Source organism: Rhea americana, unplaced genomic scaffold (genome assembly GCF_003343005.1).
Source record: "Rhea americana isolate MKP2758 unplaced genomic scaffold, rheAme1 scaffold_3, whole genome shotgun sequence".
Taxonomy (NCBI): Eukaryota; Metazoa; Chordata; class Aves; order Rheiformes; family Rheidae; genus Rhea; species Rhea americana.
The window spans coordinates 12,527,569-12,554,060 of NW_028186423.1; the positions used below are offsets into that span (position 1 = coordinate 12,527,569).

At 38.9% G+C, this 26,492-nt stretch overlaps 1 protein-coding gene across 13 annotated transcripts in view; it reads left to right on the forward strand.

Annotated features, from left to right (window-relative positions):
- The first annotated feature begins 6 nt into the window (after positions 1 to 6).
- Positions 7 to 26,492, forward strand: part of LMO7 (LIM domain 7) — a 131,161-nt gene continuing 104,675 nt past the window's right edge. For 9 of the 13 annotated variants that reach the window (XM_085309512.1, XM_085309513.1, XM_085309514.1 and 6 more), the window contains exon 1: positions 7 to 215. In XM_085309512.1, the coding sequence (XP_085165638.1) occupies positions 38 to 215 (178 nt within the window). In that variant the 5' untranslated portion in view covers positions 7 to 37. The remainder of the gene's footprint in view (positions 216 to 26,492) is intronic. The other 4 variants (XM_085309524.1, XM_085309519.1, XM_085309523.1 and 1 more) reach the window with 1 other exon arrangement.

Genomic DNA, 26,492 nt, shown 5'->3' on the forward strand with positions numbered 1-26,492 from the left:
GCGGGGCGGGGCCGCGGCGTTAAAAGGAGGCGGCTGAATGACAGCGGCGCTGCCCGCGCCTCAGCGCGGCCGAGGAGGACGAGGGCGACGAGGAAGAGGAGGAGGAGGAGGAGAAGGGGCCGCCGCGGGCCGCCCGCCCGCCCGCCATGGAGGGGGCCGCGGAGGGCGAGCGCCGCTGCGAGGCGGCCTTCGCCGAAGCCCGGCGCTGGGTCGAGGTGAGGCCGCTGCCCCTTCCCCCGCCTCGGGGGGCTCCGCGGCGCCCCGCCGCCCTTCCTCCCCCCACCCTTCCTCCTCCTCAGCCTGCCCCGCCGCGGGGGTGGGAGCGGGGCAGCTCCCAAACTYGGCTCGCTCCGCGAGCGGCTGCGGGCGGCCGCTTTGGGAAGGTGTCGTGGAAGCTCGCAGAAGTGCACGTTTTTAGTGTGTCCCCCCCCCCATCTGAATTAAGGGATGATAAGGCTGCGTGACTCTGATTAGGGCTTGTGATTTCTTACCCTCCTCTAAATCACTCCTTCAGCACCCGCTCTGCGATGGGCTGTTAAAGATGCTTTTTTCCTCTCTGAGTCTCTAGGAAACAGAGTAACCTAAAACGACAGTAGTCTTCCTCCTTTCCTTTTTTTTTCTTCTTTCTTTCTTTTTTTTTTAATCAGTGGGCAGCTGTGCGTTGCTTGACACAGCAGTATCTTTATTTCTCTAGTCCGTACCGAAAGCCCCCGGCAGCGGGCTCGTGCCGCGGCGGAGCCCGCGGGCAGACGTACCTGAGCGCCTCGCCGGGCRGGTCGTGCGGCGTGGCCGGAGAAGCGAGGCCAGCGACACGCAAGGTGTCTTCAGAAACACCAGCGTTACTGCAAGCCTCGCTTTCTGTCGCTGCGTGCTTTTAAACGTGAGCTATAGTCTGGCGGGTTATAAGTATTTTAACAGCTAAATAAACTTCTGCRTGCATGCGACTGCTCAGTTGGTGAGGAACCTTACGTTGTCCGAAGTGCTCTTCCAGTAAATGGTATTAAGAGTAAATATTGGAAGRAAGTTCCCCTCTGCAAACTTGTCAAGACCTGAGTTCGGGCTTCTTTGTTTCCTCTGGAAAATGATGACATCTAGTGCTTAAAGTCTGTYGAGGAAAGGCTGTGAGTGTTGAGCCAAGGGTCCCACAGGTAAGGGAATTGGGAATGATTTCCACAAGTGTCAAATTTGTAAGTGCTATCCACTGTTTAGGTAACTAAAGCACTCCTCTCTCTCATACACTTTCCTAACTTTCTTTTTTAAAAGTTGGCAAAGCTTATGTTAGATGGCTTTACCTTACCTATTTGAAAAATCCCCTTTTTAAGGGTCCTCCCCCAGTCTCCCCATTTGATGCTGGCTGTACTGTTCAAACAAAAGGACTTCTCTGCCTGCCAGTAGCACATGGGAGCAATTGCATTAAACTTATGTAAGTGTAAAGTGTGCACTGTTTCTTGTATAGTGGAAAAACAGCATGTTTGGCTTCCTCTGTGTCCCTTCTAATTTGTGTGGTTATACTTTCATTCTGAAATGGGGAGGGTTAGCTCATTTTAAAGTAATTTTCAAACTTACCCTATGGATAAACTTCTTATTTTAGATAGAATAACTTAAAAACCCCAAAGGCATTGATAAACAGGATGTTCAGAATTCTGTAATGTTGAAGGAAAAGGTAAATATTTATTCCTGTATGAAACAAGATTTGCATTTCTGAGTACTTTGTATTTCTCTACTCTTTAAATGCAGCTAAAAAAAGTCAAGACCAACCACTTACAATGTCTCATGAGAGGAATAAACATTTTCTTAGATGAGACATATTCCAAGGTTTTGTAAATCCTGGTAAAACAGTAGTTGAGAGCAAAATCTAAAATGAGAGTCCTGCTGWACAGTTATTTCTGGAGATGAGCCACTATTTCTGACTTCTGTTTATGTTTTGGTAGGATTTTATGTGCCACTTCCACCTAACAGAGGAAGATGAATGCATGCAAATACTAGATAGTGTGTGTGTATGTATAGATATTTCCGTAGCTGTTTTAAATATATATTTAAACTGTTGATATTTCCCTTTGCTAATGAAATGTGCATTAACAAATATTTCATTATTTCAGTACAGAGCTTTTTAGAGATTGGGATTAAAAAACTTAAGAAAACATGAGCTCAGATGCTGAAGTTAAGGAACTTCTTGTAATGGGATTGGGTAACTGTATTTCTCWTGTCTGAGAGGAGAAAAATGAGAACAGATCTGCAGAAAGCTTTTGAAGCTTCAGGTGAGGGAGAGAAAATACCACTGCTCATATAGAAACCCCCTAGTAACTGTGATCAGAGCCCTTGTTGCGGAGGCAGGAGAGACCTGGTCAGGTCCCTGTTCTGCTTGTTCCCAGCTGGAACGTCCCATGTTCCTTCCCCATGTTGTGCCGCAGCCACTGGTGTGGGAGCAGTGACGTTTGTCCATAGGCTTTATGCTAAGCAAAAAAAAGGCCTTAGTTAAATATAATAATAATAATAAAACATTGTATCTAGTCTTAGTTAATGAAAGACTTGAGGTTTAGTTCAAATTCATGTTTGGACATTTTATTATCATGCAGAGAAGGAGGACTCTGGTCTCTACAAGGGGTGGGAGACTGTAATTGAAACATTCTTTACATTGTAAAGTGGGTTTTGTGCCCTGTGGTGAACCAAGGGGAGAAGAGGAAGGATGTTTTTGCTTGTCTCAATATTAAAAATTCTAGTTAGAGATGGTTGGTCACTGTTGGAGAGTTGACTGTCTAACATATCTGTTTATTTTGGAGAAAAAGAACAGTCGTTTTTCTGGGCAAAACTTCTCAGGAGTTCCTGTGCTCGTCGTTTCCTAACTCAGAGCCTGGCATTGATTAGTGTTGTTAGATTCTTGTATCTGAGACTCCAGAAGTCTTCGGAGCTGCGCATGCAAGAACCGTTGCTAATTAAAATCACGTACAGCTCAACCTTTATTTAGCACTACAGCTGGGCACATGGTGTGTGCTGAGGCTAGAATAAAATACTGAAGTAACACAGCTTCAAAATAGTTTTTCTAAAGTAGAGTAATGTTTGCCAAAGCTAGAAATAGTTGGTTTTTTAAAATTATTTTTATTATATTCTGTTCCATATTATAACTTAAGAAAGCCAAAAGCTATCCCTCAAAACCCAAGTGTACTTCCCTCAGCTATTAAATATTCCAAATTGCTAGGTCTGTTTTCCTGCGGTGTTGTTTCAAGATGCAGGAGAGCCATCTACCTCTTCCTCTATGCAGTCCACCCAAAAAATTGTTCTTGTAAACAAAGGTGACATATTATACCTCCCTTCTCTACTCCTCCCCCCCAGAGCTACCATTTTTTAGAGGCTGATTCTCTAAAAGTTAAAAAGGGAACAAAAGTACATGTGCTACTTTCTTGTCAAACCACTCAACTTGTGATTTGTGTTCTGTGTTTTAAATGAACTCTAATCTTCAGGTAAACGTCTATGATTTGAAATTGTTTGCTAAAGCAACTTGAAACCTGACCCGTGGTGTCTGTAAATCTTTAGTTAGAGGGCCCTGAGGCAAATAATGCTCCCCCCCTGCCCTTTCTCTGAAAGTAGTTGAGTCTAGTGTGCACTAATATGTACAAATCCTGTCTGAGGGAGAGTGGGAAGTGAGCGTGTGCTTGAATGAATTGTCAAAGTGGAGCAGTGTGGCTGTAGGAAAGCAAAGAGCAACTTTGGCAAAGCTACTGAGGTGAAAAATGGGTGTTAGGCCAAGTAACTTGTTGCAAACTGTCACAGGGCTTCTCACAAGCTGAATTTCTTCTATTAATGAACTGATCTAGAGTTACAGTTACTAATGTATTGTGAAAACTACTAATTTGTCTTAACGATACCATCATGGGGAAGTTCARTCTTAGAATTACAAGCAAGATATCCAAGATATCTTTAGTCCTGGYGTTGTTTCTCATGTAGGAATGTTGCAGTGTTACAGAAGTCTCTCCTATCTTAGTACTAGAGTGTTGAGGGAGCAGCTAGGGTTTCCGTAGTAAGATAAGGTTTTTATCTTTTTTGCTAGACTGCATAAGAGGATGGGAGCCCACCATATCTGGAGAGCAGCTAAGGAACCTCTGCTGTTCTTCTTTTGTCACGGTCCTTAATCGGACGTATAGTAAAACAGCTAATTTGTCAGAATGCTCTTGTGCTGACTGCTTTATTATTGAACTATTGCACACTGTATGCTTTTCAGAGTTACCTTCCTTTGTGATCTAAAAGTATTTGGTATGTTTGGGATGTTGGCAAAAATTAATTTTTCCTCTTAAACAAACAAAAAAACCTCTGCCCATACAACCCAAAAAGCAAATTTGCAGAGTGTTCTAGTAGGAGGTGTCACTTGAAGATAAAGCTTGAGAGCCAGGGCTACTTACTAAAATTTTTTTGGTTTGGACAAATAGTACAGCACTCAAATCCAATGAAAGGTCTCTGACATGTGGTCACCAAATGTTTCTATTTGTTGAAATAGTTTGAAGTCTGCATTTCTACTGTATATTTTTATGGCTTCTGAAAATGTAGCAAGAGATCTAGCAGAACTGTTTTTCCTGCATTTGCATAAAGATCTTACCTCAGTGATTATTTTGTTTTGTTCTTCCCCCAAGCATGAATCTAATGCATGCAGTCTGGTATGACAGATGAGCGAAACGTATTGTGGATGTAGAAGCTGGTCCAGGCTCATGTTTGGCATATTTATTTCAGTTGCACTAACCCTTATGAAAAGGTTTTTCTTGATTCTAAATAACTTATTCTCAGATGGTGTGCAGCCAGACAGTCAATGCACTGGATGTTTTCAAAAGGAAAACTGTTTAGATAAGAAGGCAAAATCCATATATTGTGTTGCCTAAACCATAGCTAATACTGAGTAATTGTATCAAGTCATAAAACCTGGGTGGGCTGGTTTCTGGAGAACTTCTTACAGCACTGCTGCTGGAGTCTTGGCTGCCTTCTTAATGTCTGCATATGGGATATATTTAAGCCTCCATTAAGCAGATGCATCAATATTTCATTATTGTATGCAGAATCATGGCAGCGAGCCCTTGTATAGAATAAGTGTATCCAAATAATATATTAAACATGAATTGATACAGAAGTATACATAGTGTTAAGTAAATACTATGGGAATGTAAACCCTAGAATTGATGTTCTCACTGGCTGCAGACTAAAAGTGCTTTGACAAACTGTCATGTAACAGTGAGATACTAGAGACAGTATTTTTTTTTGCGGGGGGGGGGGTGAGAGTAGTAATTTTTTTAAAATTCTGGTTAAGCATTTTTTTTCCTACCTTGTCCTCTTCCTCTCAGACCCCTGGAAGGGTATCAGTGTTTTATTTGAGGGATGGGCAAGAGAAAAGTGACTGGTTTTGCTTGAGAATAAGTCCTTGATAGGTAAGTCCTCAAAAAAATTCTCTCTCTCAAAACCAGCTGGGTTCTGCAAATTTCTTTCCTGTTGTTGTTGCTTTATTTATGCTAATTATATATTCAGATTTCTCAAAGATGCTTAAAGTCTGTCTTCACACAACAGAGCAATGTGCATGAATGGCTTCTAGCTGAGTTCACAGCGCAGTTGTTTCCTTTGCGTGTGGTTGCCATCTTTGTAGTCTGCAGCATTATTTTGAAACTTTGTGTAGAATCAGCACCTGCAGGTACTTTAAGAGGAATAATTAACTTCTATGTTGGGGAAATGTAATGCTGCTTGAGAGGATCTACAGACTACTGTGAGTGGATTCTTGTTTTCTTATGTTCTGTATTATGTGGTTACCAGCTAGAGTCAATCATGGAGTTACTATTGCTCTTTTTTTGTTCTTTTCTTTTTGAACTGTGACCTGATCCTTTCTTAATTTTTTACTCGATTGTGTATGTATTTCTCCTGTAGTTTGAGGGAGTTTGAGGGATGCTGATGATTTCCATCTTCAGTGTGCTTTATTTCCCCCTCCTACATTGCTCTGAACTTCCTTTTAGCACCTTTTCTTTGTCAGACACTTTGTTCAATGTTTTAAGTTTTTAACAAGCACTTGGGTGAATTATATTAGACTGTGACCCTGGCTGAGCTTTGGAAAACACTTCTTTCTTGTATTTTAAGAACTAGATACATTCCGGCTGTTTCTTGTACCTATCACTCTTGATCTTTAAAGTTTTATACTGTAATCTTCTGCAGAGTGCACACAACTTTTATTTTTACTTAATGAGACTAACATATCTCTAAATATTGCTTTTAAAATGAACTTTCCAACTTCAGTAATTTATTGGAAACCAACATGTGTTCTCAGACTTGGTATACTAGAAATGCATCTGCTAATTTAAGGTATACTTAGCCCATGTTACGTACTACATGAGTAACCTTACTAGTGTATTGTTGCTGCTGTTCTATGCATATTTCAGTACTGTCAATCAAAGTGAAAAATTATCTTTAAAGGAATGTAGTGAGTAAACTTTTAAAATAGATTCTTTGATCTGTCATACCATACAACTTCTGTAAGCTATTGTAAATTTAGCCTTTTATGAATAATGCTAGGGTTTTTTTTTCAATGGGAAGAAAGATGCATGGATCTAATTCACTGTGTGCTATCTTCCAGTTGGACATTGAGCTGTAAAGCTCTCATCTGTGTTACATTGAAAAGGGAAACTATTTCAACAGTGTTCTGCATGTGTGGTACAAAACATCTGAGACTTTTAGGAGGGCATAAGATTTGAGAGGGTTTTTTTTTTTTTTGGGCTGGTTTTTTTGGCCTCCCCCTTTTTTTCTGGCTTTTGTCCTGCTGATAATTTTTGCACCAACTAATGTGAAAGTCTTAACTTTTATCTCAAGAGATGATTCAGTTCTGAATCCTATTAGAAAATAACCCAACACTAAATGAAATAAATTTTACTCTTTTGGGCAAAAAAGTCAGTCATTGAGGCATAATGTACCTTTAAAAGGAATACACTGATTCAACTAACGGAGCGGCATCAGTAGGTGTTGGGCTGACCTGTCCTCCTAGAGTATGTGCCATGACGATGTGTTTTGGTGTTACTGCTGGGTAACTAGGTGGTGGCGAAATATCTGTGCTCGGCCTGTGCTGCCTCTGTCTCCTTCTGTGGTGGAAACAGTATTTGTCTGGCCCTCCGGTGATTTGGCCAAAGGAATTAAACGGACGGATAGCTGGCCTGGTTTGCAGTGTTTTCCACCCATCTAGCTCCSGGAATGAGCCTCCTGGCAGGCAAGGCAGGCAGACACCAGTGTCCATGCAAAGGAAGTGGTGGTGACACAGGTGCCAGCTCGCTGTTCAGTTGCAGCTCAGCTGGTAAAAGTCCTGTGGGCAGGCAATGAGGAGAGGCAGACACCTGAATTTAAACAATCTCTTTCCCTGAAGGCCTCTCAAGTCATCTGCTTCTGTTCATTGCCTTATTCCCTTCCTCACATGACTTGGGAGTGACTTGCTAGGTGCCAGGAGTTTAGATCTGAGTTAGACACTCAAATTAAGGAAACTGGACTCCTTCTATCCCTAACTTCTTTAGGAGGGGTTTTGTCAGCCTTGTAAGTACAGTTGAAACTGTTTWAAGCAGAAACTCTGCCAGAAATTTCTGGGCCAAAGTATTTGATATGCTTGTAAACTGATTTCAGCTATGGCAAAAGTGGTCCTTGTATCTAATTAGAGTTGCTTTGCTTGGGAGATGATCCATTAGAAGTATCAGGCCATCTGGCCCAACAGTTATTCTCATGACTGCCTGCCATTTCAGGGTGCAATCTAACCCTCGGATCTAGTCTCCAGCGTTATTTTCGAATTCTTTCCTGGAAGTACTCTATTGGCTCTGCTATCTTCTTTCTTTTCTTCCTCCTTCAGGAAGGAATTTGAAAAACTTAGCTTGTGGAGTTTGTTCTGAGACTTTCTGCATGGTCAAATGACGAAGTCAGTTTGTGAATCACAGAATCAGTAAGGTTGGAAGGGACCTCTGGAGATCCTCTAGTCCAACCTCCCTGCTCAGCAGGGTCACTTAGAACATGTTAGACAGGGTTGCAGCCAGGCGGGCCTTGAAGTTCTCCAGAGAAGGAAACTCTACAGCCTCTCTGGGCAACCTGGGCCAGGGCTCCGTCACTCTCACAGGGAAGAAATTCCCCCTCACGKTCAGSCMGAACTTCCTGTGCTTCCATTTCTGCCCATTGCCTCTTGTCCTGCCACACGGGACAACTGAAAAGAGTTTGTCCCCGTCCCCTTGACACCCTCCCTTCAGGTACTTGTACACATTGATAAGATCCCAGGTGCTCCAGCCCTCTGATCATCTTTGTAGCCATATGCTGGACTCTCTCCAGTGGCTCCATGATGTAGTAAAGAATGGAAAGGGGGCGGGGGGGAACCAGATGTCAAAGTGACTATGGAGATGAAGAAAAATTAAGATACTAGTTTGACTTTTTTTTTTTTTTTTTTGGTAGCAACAGCTTTCCTACTGCCTTGAAGTATTTCTTTGGATAGTACTTCAGGTAATACTTCAGGTAAAGCAATGAAGGACAAAGGTAGAAACTACTGCATTTTCACTCTAGGAGAAATTTATTTTCTTCCTTTTGTCATCATGCTCTGTTTGTGTAAACAACACCACTGACAAAATGGATCTTTTTGATATTACCTAGGTAAGGTAATCCTGAAGCAAAAATGATCTGGACACTTGATGGCAGATCCTTTTGCAGATAGAAGAGGGTTGTAACAAAGTGATATTGTCTTGGCCAATGAAGATACCCTCACTTCTATATAATTTCAATGTCACTTGGGCCTCCTCACAGTGAATTCTAATCATTCAAGAAAAAGACTGGATGGAGTCTCTCCAATTTGGACAATGAAAATGAAACGAAGGAAGAAGGTGAAAGCTGCAGGTACTGATGGGTATCTTTCACAGTCATTTGCCTAATGCTGTGGAGGAAAAAGACATATTAAACATGGATTTGATTATTCAAGAAGGCATTGCTTCACAACTATGAGTCTTATGTGTAGACAGATTTTTTTTTTCAAAAACAAATCCCCATTAAAATACACAGACTTGGTTGCTTGCTAATGATCTAGCTTTAATGCGTCCGATAAAATCGAAAAGTCCTTTGGATTTTTGAATAGGTCCTGAAGACATGGGCTATAATCTTACTTGACAACATCGTTAAAGACTCCAGGAAGTTCTGCAAATCAAATGTTAGTACACATAGTGGATGGGATTGAGAACAATGTGCTGTGGAGAAATGATGGAAAGAGGCTTGAGATGTGAAGATGAGAAATGTACTGCTAAGGTTATTTGTAAATAACTTTCTTCTGACTAGAGTGAATTTCTTTCTTCATGCTACCTTTCAAATTTGAGGGAGAAAAATATGAAATGATACTGGTATCTGTCAGCTGTTTTTAAAGGTAAACCAGCCTTTCTCATTTCAATCTCTTTTAAAATTTCATTACAATATTATCTTAGCACCCACCCTGTTTTGCCTGTAACTTGACCATTTGTTCTCTCTGTTACCTTATGGCAGTTCCTTGGGGTCTGAGGAATGAATCAGGAAGGTTCAGTTTAATAGTAATTTTTACTGGGGAGGATGATACAGAGATGAGCTCCTGATCCCGTGATGCTACTCACCCTAATCTGAACACCTACTTCTGCTTTCTGGGAAAGACATAAGTCTCAACTTCTTCCTGATGCAGGAGGTATTCCAGTTTGGGAAGGGCACTATTCACTGTGAACTTCCATGTGACATGCACCAATTTTTAGCCTCATAAGTCTCTTTGGTGTCTCACTCTGGCATTAGCTGACTCAAAACATGGTACAAATGCGCTTTGAATATAGTCAGACTTTGGTTTTTCTGTTTGTGCTGTTTTTTTTTTTTTTTTTTTTTTTTTTTTTCTAAGGCACATAAAATTGCTTAACTTGCATGTAGTGCTTTTAATTTTTTGATAGTGACTCAGATTTAATACCCGTAAGTGCTTTGGCTATGTATGTGTGTCTACCCACCTGGTCTAGGTTGTGTACTTGCAGTAACCTAACTATGCTAACACAGAAATCCATATGAACTGATTTATATCTAGCGTGAATATCCTTGAATTCCCCAGCCTTATACAGCAGATGCTTTGAGATTAGGCTGTTGAGAGTTAATGAGCAACTGTGTCCAGCTGAAATTCTTCTCATCTAAAGAGTCTAGTTATTGCTCACTTTTTTCTTACTTTGATGGAAAAGATTTAAAGTATGAAACTTGCCTTTATATAACTTGTTCTTTTTTCTCCCAGCAAAGTTGTTTCCCACAGTAGTAATGGTACACAAGTTCCTAACTGTTGTGCCATAGAATGAAATACCTTTACTTTGAAAAGTGTGCACAAGAGAAGCTATTCCTAAGAAAGCTCATTTAAACCCTCTCATGTTCAAAAGTAGGTATGTGGATTTTGTCCCTTTCTTTCCTGTATGAAATGTGCAGTACTATAGTATAAGAAATAAGCTCTGTGTAGAAGTTACGTGTCYTATCCTGTGTCCTTTTAAAGTAGCGTTAATCGTGTGATTTAGAAGGAAAACAGGGAAGATAAGGAAGATATGGGCAAAAAAGAAAAAAAAATACTGTGGTTGTGACCAGTGTGATAGCCAGCATGATGTATTGAGCATTTTAACACATAATTTTAAAAAAATACCTCTAGGGATCCAATGTTTGATCAGATACTAGCAACCAGATACTGAATATCATTGTACGTCGTGTGTCCATTATTGTCACATTCACCAACTTGGTAGAGAACTATTAGCAATCTGCTCAACATCCATGAACATCTTCCATTTGCTGGTCCAAAAACATCACTTTTTCTGGTGATGGTTCATTTTTACATAGAATTTAATTGATGTATCTTGGAATATTTACATAGTGCAACTTCTCTGTTTTAATGTTTGGCATAATTGGACTGTCAGGAAAACAGTTTTGGTCAATACCACACAGACTGATAACCAAGTCTTTAATGACCTCTAGAACACAATTTAAGCTCTCTTAAATCATAGCTGTCATTCTAGAGTTGGTGAAAAATCTTTGGTAATATCAAGGGGAGAGTTCTCCAGCAGTCAGAAAATAGATATAATGCTATTCTGGATACCAGAGCCCCTTTTCTAGTCTATGTAGTATCAAGCAGTACTTGGTGATGTTTGTGCAGATGCTGCTTGTTAGAGTCTCAGCAATGAGGAAATGGCTGCATGAAACAAACCAGCAGCTCACGTTTACTCTCTATGTAGGGGTGTTACTCTGTCCAGGTTACTTGTACGCAGTCTGGGCATACTGGATACCTTTGATCTTTTAAAACTTAATGTTTGAAAATGCAAATGATACACTCTTTTGATCTGCTTCTTAAATTATGTGATAATTTAAAGGCTTGTACTTTCATTTCACAGTACGTTAATTTTAAGCCAAATGCCGTTCCTGATCTTTTCATCAGTGAATACTGGTAAAGGGAAGATCCTTCTGTCTCTACATAACCTAAGAGTCAGTGGTGTATTTAGTTAGTGATTTAAGTTTTAACAGGCAATTCCTCTAGCATTCACTCTAGGGATCTTCAGTTTTGCATATGTGCATATATATTTGTAACAGGGGAAATAAGAGTCTTCAAGGCTGAGCAGTAGCATAAATAGTTTTGAGTCATGTGTGCCTGGGACAGGAGGAACAGATTTGTTCGCTTAAGTTAGCAGGAAATAGTTGGGCATATGCTCTGCTGGAATCTGGTGATGTGTTCTCGAAAGCATCTGTTGATAGCAGAGTAGCAGAAACTTTTCTGTCTGGGTTTTTCCATGTTACAGACTTATTTGCTGTTTCATTTCCAAATTACTGTCATCTTTGATTCCAACACCTACTGGATAACTTGGGGTTCCTAAAACATTAATGAAGCTCATGCAAAATTCAATCTTTCTCTTCTGTTAACTTTCTAATGTGTGGTGGATTTGTTTTATTTACTGTAAATGATGTTAGGAGCTGTGTGTCTTCTGCCTTTGTCCATTTTTTTTTTTACAAAAGCGTCTTTTGAAGTCTGAGGGCTGCATCAAACTGCCAGCTAATAACTCACAGGGTTATTCAGAATCCTACCCTTGTAGGGTTTCTTTTAAGTTCCTGTTGGTTTAAGGGCAACTAAAAATCTGCTGCTAAACTGAAATGAAAACACTGATTACCACTGTAATAAAAGCACTTTGTAGTTAATACTTGTTTTTAGCTGTGCTGAGATGAAGTTTGGAGGAGGGTGAAGGGGAAGGTCAGAAATTCAAGATGATTAGTGCTGAAAATGTCTTTACCTGCTTTAAAAAGTGTTTGATCCATGGAGTGGGGTTGTCTCCATTTTGAATGTCAACCCATGATGTACTGTGTGCRGAAGGTATGTGGTGGTCCTCCTGCTGAAACTCACGTTACAGTCCTGAAACTTGGCTTGCCAGCTATCTCCTGTTGTTCTACTTCAATGATACTTGTGTTAAATTTAGCATTGTGTTAAATAAGCGTATCACTACTTCTTTTGCTGATTTCCATGTGTATGTGTGCTGATGGATTTGAACATTATCTGTAGTAATTTGCATGGGATGTTAAACAGTCTGGTTGCTTCAGTGCCATCCATCAGTTAGGAAGTTGCCCAGATGAGGAGAACAGGAACTTCTCTGCTCKGAGCTGTTACAGCAGACTGTCTGTATATTTGAACACTTAACTTTTTGTTTTGTTTCAATATGCGCTTTTTTTTCCCCCTGAGATAGAGAACGAAAATATTTCCAACCAGGAATTTAAAACATTTGCTAAGGAAAAGAAATTTGAAATCACTTTTCTGATATTACGGRAATGATCTAACTTGGGTTTCAGTGAGATGCTTTCCTCATTAAAATTTCTTTTAGGTGAATGAAGACTTACAAAACTTCCAAATAACTGTTCTAGTTAAAAATGAACTCTCTTTTGGATCTTGTTTTTCACTGGGAATTTCTTAAATTTCCCATTCCTTTATCTAAATGGGGAGAATTCTAGATCATCCTTTTCACAAAGTTTATCTTCCTGTGCATGTTCCTYTGGCTTGATATATCTTTTTGAATAAGGAAGACTTATAGAATCATGGAAAAGAATTACTTCTTGTGTAGCTGTGAATTGAAGTCATCTGGCTGAAATGTTTATTGCCCTATGAAAATGGGTTAGGAAAGGCAGGGGGCACATGAGCCCTGTTCCTCTCCTGCCCTGAGGGCAGGCACTCCCACCAGAGGGGGATTGCTGCAAGTGGGACCATTCAGTGTTAACCCTTTGCTGCATATAAATTTTAAGACTCTTATGGCCTAAGCCTGAGTTGTGTTGATGTGGTTACTGCTTATTTTTCTTTCTTCATTAGCGYAGTGTCCTGTCACTCAAAGAAGGGGCTGATTAAGCAGTTCTGTACCATTTAACAGCTGATACTTTAAAACATGATGCAGACTTTCCTTTTACTTCTTCCTTAGTGATTAATCTCACTTAAATTCAAGTTAAAGCAAGCCATTAATTAGAGAAGGAAATTCTTGAAGTCCGGATTTCCCCCCCGCCCTCAAACTTGAACTTGAAGCAAATATATTCCATAATCGCCCAAGAGCAGGTAACTTGTATTTCCTGGTGGATCACGTAGCCAATATTAATCCTATTGCTTCTCCTTTAAGGATAGCCTGGAGCTAAAAAGAGAACCTTAAACTTCAGACCAAAGCTTGGACTTTTAATGAATTGCTTATATGAGGAGAAAAAGTCATRGGTGTGTTTTTGTTTCATGGATCTTAAAAAATAACCAAACAAAGCAATGTCTGTGCTAGCACTTTTGAAGCTGTTTGCTATTGTGAGAGCTTCTCTGCTAGATCCAAGCTTTCATAAACTTTCTGTGGCTCCCTGCTTCTTTTCCTGTATAACTTTGTCTTTAATCTAGTTTGGGTAGTCTCGTGACCTCTTGAGAGTTGAAAGCTTTTACAGAGACTAGAGCTAGAGAGCTGCCACATTCCTGTAACCCTTCACACAGCCCCATATGATGGAGTGTAATGGCCAGACGTCTGCTATTTCCCATAAATCTTAACAGGAACAAAAAAATCTAATAGTAGAAGAATCTTCCCTGTTTAATGCCTGCTGTCTGCTGTTAAATATTCAAATATTTATCTCTTGTGACCAGAAGAATAGATGTTTAAATAGAATATTATTTAGTCAAATTCTTCTTTCTCTCCCTGCATTATTAAGCAACATTTGAAGGTGACAACTGCAGCTAAACTTGCTCCTCAAGGGCATTGTTACCAGCAGAAATGTAGCTGCTTGTCTGGAAAAAAACTAGTTAGGAAACTATAAAAGGGCYAACTTCTAGGCTCAAGTAAAGGTGCTCTTGCCTTCCTGTAGAGGTATAGCATGCATCAAGCTTCCTTCTTAATTTTTTATTTAACAATATATGCTGGGGATTTTTTTTTTTGGCATTAGGTCTTGAAATAGTGTTTAATTTAAATGCTAATAGTTGGATGCAGTAGGCTTAGACAGGCTTTACTTTGTTTCAGTGCTTTAGAGCTAATCATTTACAAATTGCTGAGCTAAGGGGCACAGATTAATGACATTCCAGCATCTTAAAATAACCCTGACTATGTCATACTGGAAAAATGTGTATTTGAATTTCAGATGCTATGAATTTAACATTTGTTTCATTTATGTGGGAAAAAATAAGATCAAGACAGGGAAAGGAATTGATATTTTGTGTCAATTACTTTCTGTTAATCTGAATGCTTTAATGAATTTTCAAGTATCACAATTTTCTCTACACTGTTTACAAACTGACTACATAGTAAGAACTACAAAAAATTTTGAGCCAGTGTTCTTCTAGCAGTAGTCTGGGTATCACAGGCTTGTTCACAAGAACTTCCATTAGCCAGCGAAATGTTTATCACTTCATCCTGTTTCACTTTGTGTAAAGTTTTCAGATTGCTATTTTAAAGAAGTGACTTTCATTGCAGTGTACTGTGACTTCCAGTAATTTAAGGTTTCAGAAGATATTTTGCAAGGTTTCTAAACTTCCCTTGTAAAAAGACTAATGGTAAATCTTTCATTCCCAAGTAAGCTGTTTAAAATAATTGTGTGAATAAAAGTTTCAGAATTGTTTTGGTAAAAAGTGTTTTGGGAAACTATACTGTAGACTTATTTGTGCATATATGGAGGAAAAAATATTAGTAAACTTAGTTTTCTTGGGCATCATTTAGTTTGCTTCCTCAAAGCAATTGAATGAAAGACCATTCACGTAGATTTGCTTTACTGATCCAAAAATCTATCTTTTGATCTTGATTGATAAATCTGATAGTCCTAGACTGACAGTCCTTTTCCATTTGGACTTATCTTACTGTTTTCGATCTATCCTATCCATAAGTTACTGTTGTAGTGTGAGAATCGATGTTACATCTTGATTTGTTGCACGAGGTCAGTTTTTATTCTTGCTGGCTTCTGCCCTTGCCATGGAGCAGTAGGCTGGAGCTGGGAGTTAGGCTGTGATCTCCTGCTTGGCACTGTGCCATTAGCGCCCTGTGGTGGAACTAACAGTGAATTTTTGTTCTCTGAGCACATGCTCAGCTATTTTTAATAGGCTTGAACAAACCAATTACGTTCCAAAATGCCTCCGGAAGGCCACTTGCTCTTCAGTAGCCACCTGCGGTAGCTATGCCTAAAACATAGTAAGACTGAATGGTTTATTAGACTGAAAAACATCTTGCCTAAACTRGGAGAAAGGCACATTATGAGGAAAACTTAGATGAACAGAATCAGATGTCCAAAATAGATGTTAACGTATGCTAATCTGATCATTTTATGGTCCATGGTCCTCTTAAAATGTAATGATGGGGGGGGAAGTAGAAAATCTAGAATAAAAATACTAATATGAGCAGATTTAAAATACTTCAGTGGGTTTTTACCCAGTGATAGAAAGACTTACCTGTAGGAATTTGGCACATGTTGAGGTATATGTAGTCTTGACTGTGCTCTGCTTTTTATTTATGTAATTTGAAACACATGAGCCTACTGTGCTTATAAAAGCACTGTCTAGGCAAAATGTCCAACATGCCCTAGACTACCAGCTTTTGATTTCCATATTTGGAATAGTTGGCAGTTGTTGCCCCCGCTCTCATCACTCTGAAATGTTTGGTCATCACACATTAGGGTTGTCCCAGCTGCCTGGGGGTTCTGCAAAATAACCCTGTGCAGAGTTGCTTGAAGCAGCAGTGGGACTGGAGTTGTCCAACAACTTGTGTCTCATCCCATGCTAAACATAAGCACAGGCAGGGGACTAATGGGTAGCAAAGCATTGCATCTCCACTACCAATTTAGGGGCAGAGTGATGTGAGGGCTCTGCTGGACTGACTGGAAATGTAAGTTCATGCCTGCTGCTGCTTTCCTGGCCACGGCTAGAAGGGGTAGGACCATCAGTGAAAGCAGCTGTTCACATCAGAGAAATAAGGGGAGCAAGGAGGAAGAGCAGATCTTCCAGGGATCTCCATCCTTGTTCCACTTTTCCATTCCTTCTAAAAATGTTTGTTATTTTTATTTGCTTTCTGGAGGTACGTCTGTTTGAGAGCCTGCATTCATATTCCCCTATCACCCTGTAGTGGTAGGGGATTAGGAAGAACTTTGTCCTTTAAGTTTGTAGATTGATTTGTTTTATCTGATAATCCTCCATCACAGAAAGGAAATTGGATTTTTTTTTTTTGTTCATTGCCATCATAAAACATCTGTAGAGATGCAGAAAGCACAAACTGTGTGCAGGTGTCCTCAGGACTACTTTCTTGCACTCCTCCATCTCTCTAAAGACATCTTCAGTGGTTGCAGGGAAGAAGGCCACTAGAGGAATACAGCTTATCTCTGAAGACCGACTGTAAACTGTGTACATTAATATTATACAGTAATTAACTGGATCATTCTGAGTCTTGCCATAAACACAAGTCAGCCTGTTCCTCCTCATCTCCAGCAAGTGACAGGAATGAACAGACCAGAATGAGGAATTTATTTTGGAAATAGTTTGTTAGAGATAATTTATTAGAATTTTGGAGACTAAGAAGCTGGTTATTTCCTATATAACTTTTACCATTTAGAGTTACAAAGGGTCTGGTGCGTGTTTGGTCTTAGGTTTTGTATAGTAGTGTAAGTGCCATTTAAACTATGAGACTTCAAATATGGTAACTACCTTGATTTGTGTGATTATAGGTAATTGTGAGGTGGGAGGGATACCTCTGTACGGGGGTTGGGTTTTTTTTGTTTTGTATGGTATACAACTACTGTACTAATGATGTCAGATTGTAGTAGGCATTATAGATTTGAATTTCTGGCTTGGCATTGTGCATCCTAAAATAGACTAATGTGGAGAGATTTCATGCTTCTGGTTTAGTGTGACTTTTTTGAGCAATAGCTGTATTAGCTATAGCTCATAGCTATATTAGCTGGAAATAGTCGTCGTCTTTTGTCATTTTGGAAATACAGCTCACTTTGTTCTGTCTTATGCCTTAAATCCTACAAATGCATACATGTGTAACTAAATTTTCTTAGTTTGGTATTCAGATGAAGAGACTGAATGAGTAATAAGCTCTTTCATGTGGAAATTGCATGTAAGGCTAGAAGGAGCTTGGAAGGAGCTCGGAGGTCAAGTAGTTCCTGAATACTCTGTTAGACTGGATATTCTTATACCTAGGCCATTCCTGGTATATATCTCTTAAGAACTAGCAATGGAGTATAACTTTTACACTTTTCTTTTCCATGCCTAACATTACAAGCTTTGCAAATTAAGCCAGTCAGTACTACTTCTCTTCTAGTAAACTTGGCAAAGAAGTAGTTTCAGTCTCATCTCTTCTTTATAATAAACTTCCTCCAGCTTTTCCTCATGCTTCTATTCATCTTTTCTGTCTTGTTTCTCTCATAGATGCTATTAGATTTTTCCTGAAGTGTAATACTTGCAACCGGGTATACTTTAGCTGGGAGCAAGCTAGAACAGAGCAATTGGTGTGCCAATACAAATGGGCAAGTCAGTCAAGGCAACAGCACTGCATAAAGTGATGTGAAGGTGACAACAGATGTTAAATGTAAAATTAACTTTTTACTTTTTTATTAAATTAATTTTAACTTTTTTCTGAAATGTAAAGGAATGTCTCTTTTTTTGTCCTGTTTTAACAATATGCTTTTGTTACTAATCTCTCTCTTTTTTTTTTTTGCTAGTCCTCAGTCTACTACTCCAATTTACCAATAGAATGGTGAGTTCTAATTTTGCCCCATAAGGCTTGCACAGCTTCTCAGTCTGGATTTTTAAGTTTTATGGTTATAGTCAGTCATCTAATTCTTCTAGAATGAACATACTGAAGCATCCTGGAATTTGAATTCTTTTGGATCCTCTTTAGTACATCATCCCAAATTCATGTCACACCATAAACTGCTCTTTAAATGCATGTTTTTCTTCCCATTACATACTGACCTTTCAATCTTTTATCTAGACTTATTTCCACAATATGTCTTCAAATAAATAAAGTAGCAAGGCTTTTTGCCAGTTATATAACCTAAGTCTATTTGTAGCACATTTATGCCTTCTTTTCTCCATGTGTACTAGGCCAGTTACTTTGCCAAAGCAGAGAAAATATTTTGATTTGACAAGGTCACACAGAAATAATAGTCTCCTTGAAAATAGTTAGAACTACTGTGGAGAAAAATCAGCAATTGTTAATACCTTTTTAGAAAGTAAAGATGGGGAGACTAGATGAATGTTCTCCTAATTCCTCTTCCAGTTTCTCCTCCTGTCTTTGCACCTTTATAGAGTTGTTATTTTTATTTTTTTTTCCCAGTCTGTAAGAGCTTTCCAGCCCTTTGAGTTAAAGGAAGTTGCTAATGACTTATAGCATGCTCTAGAGTACCTAATCTAATTGAAGCAAGTTTCTGCAGGCTTTGCCATCTTGAACACATCCCTATTCTCTCAGTGATTATTTTCCCAGTTTTTTGCTTCTCTGTTAAGAATCAGACACAGCCCTTTTAACTGGGCATCTTAGCTGTCTTATCGTGAGCTGTTTCTTCAGCTTCATCGTACCTGACTATCCTTCTGGGTTTTTTCCAACTTTAGCATGGCTACGGAATTTCTTCTGTTTTGTATTTGCTAATTGTTTTTCAGTTTAACTTCCTTGATTTGTTGTTTCATGCTAGTCATGTGACTTTTCATTTTTTTTCATTTTTTTGATTTCAGTGTTGTGTGTGGATTTTTTTTTTAAGAGCTGATGTTTAATCAACATACTGCTTGTTTTAGGCTGTCCAGCTTCTCATCATAGTTTTGATAGAATACTCTTGTACCCAGAGCTAAACGGATATCATTTATATATGCTTGTTTTTTTCATTTGCCTGAATGCTTAATACAGGTTCTATAAAGCCTTTAAAACAGTAAATAAAGCTTTGAGCCCAGCTTCTGGGTAGTTCTGACTAGTTCCACATACGGTTGTGGATAGCCTCTGTACACTGACAGCAGGGCAGAAGCTTCCATTTCATATCATGGAGAAATGTTGTCTTTGTTAGTTTCCCACTCAGAGGTTTTTATTGAATTGTCATGCCATGCCTTAAAGTTGTTCTATAGTTTAAAATGTTAATTATAATGTTAAAAATACAGAACACTTCTGGTATTTTGTATAACCCACTGCTTGGCATCCTTGCTGGTATTAATAACTAGATACTTGTTGCAGTAACATTCTTTGAGGCCCTTTCTGTTTTAGTTCCCAGCAGATGGTGGTTGCAACTCAAGGCAAAAGAAAACACATGAGGATTACTATTGGAATGGTGTGTGTAAACTAACAGACTGTCCTCTGGACATCTGTGTGATAAATTAAGGTGCCATGCTGCATTTGAATTTGACTGTTTTGTAGTATTAGTGGTGAATCTTTTAAGGCTCAGTGATTTATTCATATTAGGCTTTTGCATTTCCACTCTTACAAAGGTGTTATGGCAAACCTTCATGTGTTTGTCCAAGCTCAGGACTTGAGAGGGAGGCAGAACGAAAAATTAAAAGGTTCACTTAACTCTATGCATAAAGGTAGAAATTAAGTTTTTATATGCAAAACAACTTCTCCCCTTAATTTTGGTACTGTGGTAGAGATCACAACATAGACCTTTCTAAAAAGAAATATTGCCAAACAAGTGGCTCTTATTTCCTATATATAGTAACTATGCATAGCTCTTTATAGCTGTAAAAGAGTTTTGATAAGGGAGATGGGTTCTTGGTATCAGGGTAAACTCGCTGATTTGAGATTAGTGTGTCTCCTAATTAAACACGAGGATAGAAATAACATTGGTGCTAAAACACTTGCCAGGCACTGTGCTGCTATCTTTCTGTTCCTTAGTCAAAAATGTTATCTGCCTGGGAGATATGGTTGGTCTTAGACTCCTTCTGTCTATAAATATTTGATCAAATACTTCATCTCCCAAGCCAAGGGAAATCAGGAGGTCTGATGGAAATAATGCAAGCTGTAGATGCAGTTTCATTTTGAAGTGCAAGCTGTAGGTGCAGTTTTATTTTAAGTGCATCAGGTGGCTTTGCTGGGAAAGGAAGAGAGTATGCTCTTTGAGCATTTGTGATTGATAAATGCAGTAAAGTCCCCTGCCTTAATCTTCTTCAAGATCAAGGTCTAGAAGGAGACTCTTTATCCAAGAAAGTAAGAAGTTCAAAAGTAGCACTGGAAATTTCAGCTTGATCTTGACAGATGCATTTTTTTCCCCCTTCTCTTCTTTTTCCCTTCATGTATACCTGTAACCTAAGAAGTAGTGGTGTCTTGCTGCCCTTAAACCTTGTCAGTCAAGAAAGTAGTAGTTCATTTGGATTTACGCTTTCATTGATGTTTATGCATACGATACTTTGAACATGATTTCTTTGCTAACCAGGACTGTTCAAATTCAACAGAGACCTCTAGGCTTGTTGGTAATTAAAACAGCTTGCTGGTCTAGCTGTAGAATACTTCTGTAGTAAAATGCAACTTACACTGATAAAGAACATAGCCTAAAACAAATTGTTTGAACAGGCTCTTATTGGTGAAGGAGAGTCCGTATATTCATGTCCCAGAGGTTTTTGGTAGTATCATAACGCTGACGAAGTACAGTGCTTGCTCAAGCCTAAAATGGTGTGTTTTTGAAGGAAACTGTGGCAGCAGTTCAGTAGCATATGCTGACTCCAGATATTGAAAGAAGACTGAGGGTGCATTTATTTATACAGTAGTCAAATCTGCAGTTTATAAGTGAACTGTCAAATGTCCAAATACTTGTTGATTCTTAAGATTCATATCTTAAAACTTCAGGATGATAGAAATATGAGGGGGAAAACTTGGGTGTTTTAATTTTGTGCTTTCCACTGTAAAACAAAAGCAATTCTCCTATCACTTGTTTACTCTGGATAATCTTAGACTAATTTTGTCCACTTAGTTCTGTAGCAGCTCTCGAAGTATAGTTAATTGAAGCAGGTTTTAAAGAAAAAATGATTGTCAAAATAAATTCCACTTTATAACAGCAGAGGTCAGAATATGTCAGGAGATGTGTGGCATGAATTCTGCACTGCACACAGACTCTGTGAATCCATACCCAATGTGTTCAGGCTCTCAAACTGAGGTACCAGACTTGGAGAACACTTGCCAGTGCAAGATGCATGAATTCTAATAGCATATTTATGTATCTTAGTTAAAAATATGAGCATCTGCAGGAGCTCATAATTTTTAATATTCAGTAAGGTAGCTGAATGTGATAGTAATATTGCATGTTTCTTCAGCTCATAAATGAGTCTCTGGAGAAGGAAACAATGCTTTAAGAAGGTTTTTAATTAAATAATCCCATTTATTCTAATGCAAGTTCAGCTTTTTTTGTTGTTTGTTTTTTAAACTTGCATGTACTAAAACTTTGTAGGCTTGTAGCTTTATTTAAAAAAAAAAAAAAAAAGCTTGTGTTTTGTGTCACTGTAAAGCTAGTTTCCCTAAGCTTGTGACTGTAACTCACACTTGGAAAGCAATCATTGTGCACTAGTCCCACATCCTTCTGCTATTTGTTTAAATAAATAAGTGACCAACCTCTCTCATAAATTGAGTCACAAGGGTTTCTTTAGACTGGCTTGTGATTCCTGACTTACCCTTCCTATAGATGAAATGTTATAATTTAGACAAAATACATGATTTCACTTCATAAAGCTGAGACCACATCTGAAAAATAAAGGGAACGTTTCACATTTGTTTCTAACTTGCATAGAGATGACACTGATGTGTCAGCTACTTCTAGCTTTCTCTGAACACAAGTTTCCCTATACTACTACATACAACAAACAGGCTATTCACAAGGTCTACTTTCTTAAAGGAGTTGAGGTATTTCTTTGGTATATGGGGGGTGGAGGAGGGTGGAGGATATTTCTCCTTCAATGTAATGATTTCTCTTTCAAGAGAACTCCTTGGGAAAAGACTTGTTGGGCTCCCTATCTGTGTGCTTTGTACCATTTAATTACAGAGGAGGCTAGACTCCTGTACTATAAATCCAGGACGAAAGTGCTGGGGAACTCCCTCCCCTTTTCCTCCCACCCTGTGAACATGCCGAGATACCTGGTGCAGGTCACTGCAGACTGAGGATGCCAGGCAAGGTGGGCAACTCACTTAATCTGGTGGGATATTTCCTTCGCTAAATAATAGCGTGCAAGTAGTTTGTGAATGTTTCAAGCCAAAGGGGTGCCCAACTTTTTGCCCCCTATCAGAAAATGTTTATGAGGGTGCGTGTCCTGTAAAGTGCATAATTTGGTGATGCTCACAAATAAAACTAAACTTTACACTGGAAGCAGCACTGCTGATACAAAAACATTTTCTCTTTCAAATGAAAAATATGGGCATCACTCTGCTTTAATRAAGCAGTGGCCTAATGTTAAAAACATTTGTCAGTCTTATTTTTGCTATGATAGGAGAAATGTCTTCAACTGATCTACTGAGCTGTATGTAAATAAAATAATAAAAATCATGGTATAGAAATTGTAGTCATTCACCAGATCAAGCTGCAGCAATTGGCATAACTTCATGAAATATGTATAGAGGGAAATGTTTGAAGTGCCGATCATCAGTGCTTTGTCTCAGTTGCTAGGCAAAACTTCAGACATTCTTGAAGTCTGCATGCTCCAAAAGGCAGCTGATCATGGAAACCGTTGTGGCTCGAACGTGAAATGCTGGAGGATTCTTGCCTACTGTAGAGGGAAAACTTGGTCTTCCRTGACATAGGTATGCTCCAACTATGAAATTATATGGATCATAGGTGATGCTTCTCCATTTAACACACTCCTCTTGTTTAACTTCCTTTTGTCTTAAAAATGAAAAGCACCTTGAGTATATTCACGTGTAATCCAAAAGGTATCTTTCCTGTGTGTTAAAATATATAATCTTCATGTTACAAATGAATGAGTCTTTTATGGCTCTTTTTTTTTCTGGCATGATTTCCCTTCTTGTCTTTTTAATGCTTTTTAGTGCAAGTTCTGTGGAGTTTCTTTATCCGCCGTTTTATTATGGGAGTTTGAGAAGTCAGCCAGCCTGCTACAGCTTGGAAGCCCTGTATTTTTCCTGTGTAGGACTTTAGGTCCTTTTTTTGAGGAAGCATGTGAGGATGCCATTTGCAGATAAATTATTATATAATTTTTTTCAAAGAAGAGTATATGACATTTTTTGATGACATGGTATYTTTCAAATGATACTGAAAAATTGCACTTAGTTTCAGTGATCTTGAGGATTCACCTCTTTAATGTTTAAATGGGGTGAATGTGAAAACTRCATGGAAAAAATCTGCCTCACCCTAGCAGGGTATGGAATTGTTTACGTAGAGACATGAACATTTCTGTGAGGATGTTATAATAAATACAAGCTAATTATAATTGTCTCCTGTAATAAGGGGAGGATTGGCTGCTTTTGACTAGTAATTAAATCCTACCTCTGGGCACTGCACATAGCAACTATGTGTAGCTGCTATGATAGTCAATCTTATCTTTGGTTCCTCTAAACACACCCTGTTGAGGAGGTGAGTGCTCTGTCAAACCAGTTTGACTCCTTAAAAAAAAAAAAAAAAAAAAAAAAAACTATGATTAAAGTGAAGCAATGAAATGGCTTGCAGGAAGTGTCATGTTGGAGGTGTTGGGTAATGTTGTATCGATGTTCAGCCTGAATCAAAAGCTGAGTGATGAGTGGGATAAATATTTAAGAGAGGGAGAGATAGGAAGGGGAAGGCATTGGGAGATTCCTCTGCAGCAGTGGTTGCTCACTGCTTCCCTTTTGGACCACAGTCTCCTGTTCCCTTCCTTTCACCTTAGTTCTTTAATTAAAGTCAGCAGTTAATCTGTGCACAGGCCTTCCTACAACTTTGACACCTGCAAGCACTTCTCAGATATCACAAATGGAAATACTTCCCTGGAGAACAAGAGTTTGCTAGTGGTATATTTGGCTTAATAAACGCTTAAATGCTGACCAGATCCAAACATGGATGGGAAGGAGGCAGACAACAGGGTGGTGTGGTGTATAAGAGGGCCTTTCAGTCCTATCTCTGTTTTAGTCTGTGAAATGTTAGGCTCTGATCCTGCAATCAGCTCTGCTTAYATATGCTGCAAAAACACTTTGCACTAGCAGAAAGCAAACAGTGCTCAGCAGAGAAATTGTCACTAGTGGGGGACACAATCATTGTTAGTGATTCTAGAATAGCTTTGTTAATGTTGGAAGTCAGGTCTGGACCCCAGGTTACTGGAATGGTGTTGCCTTATTGATGATTTTCTAGGAAAAGCAATACAAGTGATCCAAGAGTTGGAAAGATTCCTTCTGAAGAATGATGTGCACTTACTTTGTTGCACTAAGTGTTGACAAAAGAAAGGATGTCTTGACTTATTTGAATTATATAAGTAGGGTGAAGTCTTGATTTTTGAGGTCAATGAAAGCCTGATAGCTGATTTCTGTTGGAAATGAGATTTTATTTTTGTAGAGGCAAATAGGTTTCAAATAGTGAGAGTTATTTCTTGGGGGAGAAAGGATCTAATTAGGAATAATAGATGAATAGTGTATGTTATTATTCAGGTTGGAAACATTTAATACCACATTATAGAATGGCCCTGAAAGAAAGGTAGTAGGAACGGGTACACCTTGAAAGGCTCAAAGCTATGTGATAAGACATAACCTATTCGTTTCCCAGTTAGAGGGTCTCTAAATATCATAGACACTTTAATTTGGGAAATGTTCATCACACTTCTATATTTAGAAGSGCAGCTTTCATGTTTTAGAACTCCGCAAAGATGAAATGAGACGGGAGTTGTAAGTAAGCAGAGCTTACTGACCTTAACATTCTGAAAGAATCACAGTATTAATTTATATTACTACTAAATGTGATTAGTTTTTGGACAATTAAATAACACTCAGACCTGTTGCACTTAAACAATATTATGTGTAACAAAAGAACAACTAACTATGCATTAGCATAAAGAGTTTTAAAAATAACAAAGCTTTTGTTAATGAATAACTAGTTGGCTATTTTACAGGTTCTCTCATCGGTATTTTGATTTTTTTGCTTGCCTTATTCCTTTCCCCAGACCAATATTCTAGTCTTCCTCTAGTTTGGCTCCCGTCGTCTTTTTTTCAGATGTGAGCCATCCTTCTGCAGCTCCCATGGAATTCAATTTCCTTCTTAGCCATCCTTCCTCTACTGACTGCAATTATTTGATTTCTCTGCTAGAGGCACCTTCTTTCATCTCCTGCTGAGGAAAAGGGACTGCATATAAGCACAAAGCCCCTGGTCACACGCTCCAGCCGGCGTCCCTCATTAGGTGGTGCTGCGCAGCAGTAGCAATGCTCTCTGCCGCGTAATGCTGCCGAGTAAGAGCTCATTACCTATAATGTGATATATTGCTACAAGCATTGGGAAATGCAGCCTTCAGAAGTCTTGCTCCCACCTTAGTAATTGCATACATGAGCTGTCTATTTTAAGTATCCTAATATAATTATTAGTCTGCATTTTATATTCCCTTTAAAAAGTTTTTTTAGAAAGACATGGAAATCTGAAATTTAAAATATTGATCTTGCTGTTCCATATAGCTGCTTCTACTCTGTACTCACTCTCACCTCTTAAAAGTCTATTTGTAKTTTTTAAAAAAGAAAAAACTAAACACAGCACTACTCAATAGCTTTACAGCCTTGCTCTTACTTTGATTTGAACAAGTAATATCAATGGAGTCCTCTTAACCCGATCCTTTTCCTTAAAAAGTACTCCAAATCAAGAGAAGAGCATTGTATTTCTAGAGTGAATGTCAGCAAAGTCAGCATTCGTATCTGCAGCTCCCACCTAATGGTTAATCTTGCAAGGGTTATGCAGAAATAATGTTGACATTTCTGAAYGCCCTCACTTGGGCCCCACAATAAATGCAAAGTGCCTCAAATTATTGAGAGCTGGTGTCATTGCAGCTTTTCCAGACTCTCTGTATGTGACACTAATTGTCTTTATGGTGTCTTTTGACCCTGCTAAATGTTAGTTTCCAAGCAATTTTG